Source organism: Triticum dicoccoides, chromosome 4A (assembly GCF_002162155.2).
Source record: "Triticum dicoccoides isolate Atlit2015 ecotype Zavitan chromosome 4A, WEW_v2.0, whole genome shotgun sequence".
In the NCBI taxonomy this organism is placed as follows: Eukaryota; Viridiplantae; Streptophyta; class Magnoliopsida; order Poales; family Poaceae; genus Triticum; species Triticum dicoccoides.
In genome coordinates, this window is record NC_041386.1 from 683,924,821 (window position 1) to 683,930,579 (window position 5,759).

Below are 5,759 nucleotides of genomic sequence, written 5' to 3' on the forward strand. Positions count from 1 at the left end.
GGAGAGGGCGGCGACAGTTTGAAGCACTAGGTCAGATTAGGAGAAAGGGGACCGAGAGGGAGTGTGTCGAGGAAAGGGGGTGGCGGCGGCTTCAATTGTTGGAGCTGTACGTGAAGAAAACCAACATGAGAAAAAAAAGATCTCACACTTGAGTGACCATCGATTTAATTTGGTTTTCCTAGACGACTGCAGCGCCGGCTCTTTTCACTATACACTTGCAGCAAGAGTGAAACATGACTATTCTACCCTTTCCAGTCCTTGTCAGTAATTTCATTGTTTCCGCTCCTATTTTTAACTGCGTCGAAACAATAGTGCCAAGTTTCTGTGACAGCACTCACATGGCTCAAGTTTTGAAGGAGGACAGTATTGGCAGCTCCTTTTTTTAACAGACCCAACGTTTGCTCAGTGGGCAGCAAAAAGGCTGAAGCGTGCTCACGCCTGCGTCTCTGAATCCTGCCCGCAAGATGCTGAAAATCGTAACTGTTCATGTCCTATCTTATTTTGCTTGAGAGGTTCAAATTTTAAAGTTGACCCATGTGCTACAGTACAGCCCAGGTCAGCAGTTCACTTGGAGTACTTCTGTTGTTTGCAGCTAGTTTTATGTTTTGGTCATTTAGAAAGAAAAACTATTCTTATTGGTTTGAACTCTAGGTAGAATATGGTTTACTACTATACTAGATCAGGTATTTTACTATTCATATCAGCTTTTACTTTCTCCGTCCGGGTTTATTGGGCCCCTCGTATTTGTGTTTACAACTACTCCCTCCATAAAGAAATATAAGAGCGTTTAGATCATTACTTTAGTGATCTAAATGCTCTTATATTTGTTTACTGAGGGAGTATAATTTACTACATCAGATATCTCACTGTCATATTAGCTATCACTTGCTAAAAAGAAAACTATTAGTTTCTCCTTCGGTGGTTATTGGGCACCTTGTGCTTTGGGTTAAATTTTGACCACAAATTCAATTAAGAAATACAAACTCCATGTCACAAAATGTATACCGTTGGCATCTCTTCCGTACCCTAAAAAAAAAACTCTTCCTACCACATTTTGTCACTTCTCGACTCAAGATTATTAATGCTTTTCTTTCATAAAATTACACTACGCTTGCCTATCAGCGGAGGAAGACACAAAACGGACACCTACTATAACTAGATGGAGAAACAAATCCACACGTGACACCAAGAAGAGCTCTAATATATTCGCTGTACATAACCTTTTCACGGGAAGCAATCAAAGAACAGAATCATTCTTTTGGAAAAAAAGAATTGTTTTAGGCCTTAAACATACGGTAGAGCACTTGAATGCAAGCAATGGCACTCTGGCAGTGGCACAAAGCCATCAAAGTTTACACTACAGATGCTAAAATCCTTGAACCAAATGGCTCACACATTCAACATTTTTGCATACTAATCTAGAGAACCAATGGTTCATCATCTCATACATGCACAATCTTTGAGCATATTACAGTGGCAAAGAGAATGTGATGCTTAAACATAAATGGTGAGAAGTGAGATCACTTGGAATGTGACTAGTGAATTAGTGTAGACATGGTCCACATTAGCAGGTCAGGTTACTACAACAAAAGAGCTCGTAGGGTGGCAACTGGACCACTACCGTCCTCCAGCTTACTACTACAAAAGGCCTCCCAAAAGACATCTTCATCAGCTCATTTCAGATCTTCGGCATCAACCGATGAGTTGCAGAACCACAGCATCCATCGTCAGCCTCTGACTTGCTGCTTCGTGTGTGCAATGCGTGGCGACCTCTGCAAGCTTGGCAGCCTCGGTCCTCGAGAAGATGCCGCCGAGGTTGGGATCTATCAGGCCTTCAAGGTCGCTGGTGGCAGTGCCTATCTTCACTTGTGAGACGGCCCTCTTGCCTGTGATGATCTGGAGAACAATGATCCCAAAGGCGAAGACATCGCTCTTCTCGGTGAAGCGTCCCGTGTTGGCGTACTCAGGGGCTAGATAACCCATAGCTGCGCTGGCCTTCAGGGTTGAGAAGACAACATCGTCGGCAAGGAGCTTGTGCAGTCCTGGGACTGACAGCCGTGGGGCGAAATGGTGGTCAAGAAGAATTTTCTCAGCCGATATGTTCTGGTGCACTAGTGATGGCTTGTTGCTCTTCTTGCTGTGTAGGTACTCGATACCTGCAAATGATCAACAGATTGATAAGGATCAAAATACTCCAGTCATAACAGATCAAAATACGCCGAGTACATGTGAGTTTAACCAGACATAACAGTCTTAATACATACTTGAGCTACAATAGATATGTACCTTTTGCAATGCCTCTGATGATAGAAACTCTTGTAGGCCAATCAAGAACACTAGCTTCAGAACCATCCTTAACATCGAGATAATGCGACAAACACCCATTAACCATGAAGTCATACACAAGAAAGCACTCCCCCCTCCCCCTGGAGCAGCAGAAGCCCCTCAGGCCGACAAGGTTCTCATGTCGCAGCATGGTGAGCGTCTTCAAGCCTCTCAGGAAATCAGACTCCTCTTGCTTGCAACTTGTCTTATTGAGGCTCTTAACCGCGACAACAGACCCATCCCTCAGTATCCCCTTGAATGTCGCAGCAAAGCCGCTCTTGCCTAGTAAGTTAACCTCAGAAAAGTACTGAGTCGCACACTCGACCTCCTCAAGGTTGAACCTGAAGCTATCGCCAACCTCACCGGATGATCCGCAGCCTCCACCTGACATGGTGTCCCATCCATTTGAGTACTCCACACTGATCAGAGGAGAAGCACTCCTTCGGCAGGCTTCCTTCTGCTGGAAATGGTCAGTGCTGAGCCTGCTATCAGAAACCTCGAGTGAGCTGCCAATCTTTTGCTTCTGCCGGCGATAATACGAGAATGCAAATATCCCACAGAATGCGGCACCGATGACCACAGCAAGAACACCAACTATAAGAACACCTGCAGAGGCCTTTGCAGATTTCGTCGTGTGCGGATCCACCGACTGGGGTACCTGCCCTGTCTTGACAGTGCCATCCGGGCCAAACGGCTCAGGCTTGCTGGGCCTCAGCCCATCCTCTGTGGAGGTACAAAGATCAAGAGAAATGAACTCAGCTCCACAAAGCCCCTTGTTATTCACATACTGGAACCCTCCACTCAGTCTCTTCAAACCTAGCATCCAAAACCAAATCACAATAGTTAATACAATTATGAAGGTTAAAAATTGACCTACAAAAAGGTTGAGCAAGAGCCTGGTTTGTTACCAGCAGGGACACTCCCTGACAGAGTGTTATTGCGAACATCGAAGACCTCGAGCGACGGAACATCTGCGATCTTTGAAGGGATCGAGCCAAATAGGTTGTTGAAGCTCAGATCGGCCCGAGTCAGCTGAGTCAAGTCGCCGAGGGTTGCGGGAATGGCTCCGGTCAGCTGGTTAGACTGCAGTGCAAGGACAGCAAGCTTGTTCAGGTTGCCGAGCTGGGGCGGTATGCTGCCTGTCAACTGGTTGTAGCCCAGCTGCAACACTGCAAACGATGAGGACATGGGTAAGTAAATTAGTAAATCCCTGAAGTAATCTTTCACACTGCAAATCAACCACTTTGACGCTAAAGAACACAACAATCTTGTTCTTTCCACAATACATTCACTGAAAGAACTAGGATATTGGACAGTAAACATGAGAAAACCAAATCAAATCAGAGAAAATCCAAATGTATACAGAGCCATAGCAGTGAATCTGCCCAGAAGTTGCCACGAAGGGAATCTATACAGAGCCAAGTGGGGCTCTAAACAAAGTGAAAATCACAAGTTTTCAACTCCAAGAAATCGCCATTTGTCATTTACCTATGCAGGAGTCAAACTGACAATGCAGATTTTCAACTCCAATAATACAGCAGTGAATATAAATATTGGCCCCACAAAAGATCTTATCACAGAAAATCAACCGCTTTGAGGCTAAAGAACGGAGAAGATCTTGTTCTTCCATTAGTACATTCTCTGAAAAACCACCGAAATCGGACAGAAACATCTGAAAACCAAATCAAATCACAGAAATCCCCACTTGTCTGCTCAAGTGGTTTAAGTCAAGATCCAGGCTGTAGTTTGGCACAAAGGGAATCTGTAGAGAGGCAAGTGGATCCAAACTAAAGTGAAGCCCCATTTTTCAACCCCAAGAAACACCATTTGTCCTGTACCCACGCAGAGTCAAACAAGGCACCAAACTAACAATAAATCAAATGAGACGGTCACGTGGCTGCCGCACTGCTCCCAGAAGACGGCCAGGAATGGAAGCATACAGAACGAGAGGCTGGCACAGAAGCAAAACGGGCTGCCCATTTCAAAAGCAAACCGTTGGTGCTGCTGCTGCTAAGATTTATGGCCACCAAACGAGTACAGTACTACTGCACGACCAAACGAGTAGTAGCACTGGATCTGCACATTGATGAGAGCGTCTGCTGTTCTCTCCCAAAAATTATCTGAACTTTGTAGTATAGTACGGTGGGTGGGGTCAATAAATGAACCGAACCCGCCTGGAGATTTTGAAATGGACTGTAATAAATGAAGTGCTGGCTGTATGGCAAAACGTCGGCAGAAACAACCAAAGGAAGAAAAGAAACGGCCGTAGGTACGACAGTGAGCAATGGGATGCTTCTCCGTTTGGGATTCATTCAAGGTTTTTTTTAGGGTTTGTTCATACAACTTTTCCCCCAATGTTCAAATCTAAGCAAGCCTGATAGTCCAAATCTAAGCAAGCCTGATAGTCCAAGCTACTAATCTAGCACAAAAAGCAGCGGAAACTCTAGAAGAAACGGTACAAATAATGTGACAGGGAAAAAAATCCACCATCTAGCCAAGAAAAGAACCAACGAGATGCAGGTAAGATGCATCCTCTGACTGAGCCGAGAACAAGCCCTGACAGAAAAGCTCACCTTGGAGATTCGCCATGGCGGCAATCTCGGCGGGCACGGGGCCGGAGAGGTGGTTGACGTCGAGGTAGAGGTCGGCGAGCTCGGCGAGGCCCCCAATCTCCCGGGGGATGGGGCCCTTGAGGCCGTTGTAGTGCAGGTAGAGCCCCCGGAGCCGGCGCAGCCCGGCGACAGCCGGCGGGAGCGTGCCGGAGAGGCCGCGGCCCTGCAGCGAGACGGCCGTGACGCGGCCCTCGCGGTCGCAGGCGACGCCGACGTAGCCGCCGCCGCAGGGGTCGGCCGCCCGGTCCCACGAGCCCAGCACCCGGCCCGCCGGGTCCAGCGCCGCCCTCAGCGCCGCCAGCGCCCTCGCCTCCCCCTCGTCCCTCGCCGCCACAGCAAGAACCGTCAGGAGAAACAGGGGGAGGAGTAGAGGTGATAGCGCGGGCGAGGCGGCGGCGGCGGCCATTGGAGCGGCAGGGGTGAGTGGGGAGTGGAGTGGAGTGGGGAGTGGGGAGTGTGGGCACTGTGTAGTGAGGCTCGGACTGTGTGGGTGGGATGGGGCCAAAGTTTAGGACTTTAGGTAGTGGTGGAGGGTAAAGTGGTAAATGGACCCGGCGATTCTTTCTTTCCATGGGGTTTCCGGCTTTTGGTGGGCAATTTCGCCGCTTCGTTTTGCGAGGTGGAAATGTGGGCTTTTGAGATGTGTTTGGTGCTTTTGCTTTTGGCTCTTGGTTTTTTGCGTTTGTTGTGAGGAGCTGTGCCGCCTGCTTGCTTGGTTTGCTTTGCTGGCTGGCTGGATTGACCGCTCTGTGCTCTGTGGTGAAATGTGTGCGTGTGTCAGCGACGGGAGTGCAGAGCACTGTGGCGCGTGCTGTCCAATCT

The 5,759-nt window shown here is 48.1% G+C and overlaps 1 protein-coding gene across 1 annotated transcript; it reads right to left on the minus strand.

Annotated features, from left to right (window-relative positions):
* Positions 1-1,318: 1,318 nt before the first annotated feature.
* On the minus strand, positions 1,319-5,407 carry LOC119287921 (LRR receptor-like serine/threonine-protein kinase FEI 1). The gene is made up of 4 exons (XM_037567537.1): positions 4,899-5,407; positions 3,234-3,494; positions 2,287-3,141; positions 1,319-2,156 (listed from the first exon to the last, which is right to left on the minus strand). The coding sequence occupies exons 1-4, from the start codon at positions 5,341-5,343 to the stop codon at positions 1,693-1,695; spliced, it is 2,025 nt and encodes a 674-aa protein (XP_037423434.1). The 5' UTR covers positions 5,344-5,407; the 3' UTR covers positions 1,319-1,692.
* Between the last annotated feature and the right edge of the window lie 352 nt (positions 5,408-5,759).

What these genes read in the sequence shown, in the direction of transcription:
- LOC119287921 (XM_037567537.1), bottom strand. Translation starts at nt 5,343, where the DNA reads ATGGCCGCCGCCGCCGCCTCGCCCGCGCTATCACCTCTACTCCTCCCC. An exon ending in CGCCATGGCGAATCTCCAAG is followed by an intron (nt 3,495 to 4,898) that starts GTGAGCTTTTCT and finishes CATCGTTTGCAG; the next exon opens with TGTTGCAGCTGGGCTACAAC. An exon ending in CATCAGAGGCATTGCAAAAG is followed by an intron (nt 2,157 to 2,286) that starts GTACATATCTAT and finishes GATCATTTGCAG; the next exon opens with GTATCGAGTACCTACACAGC.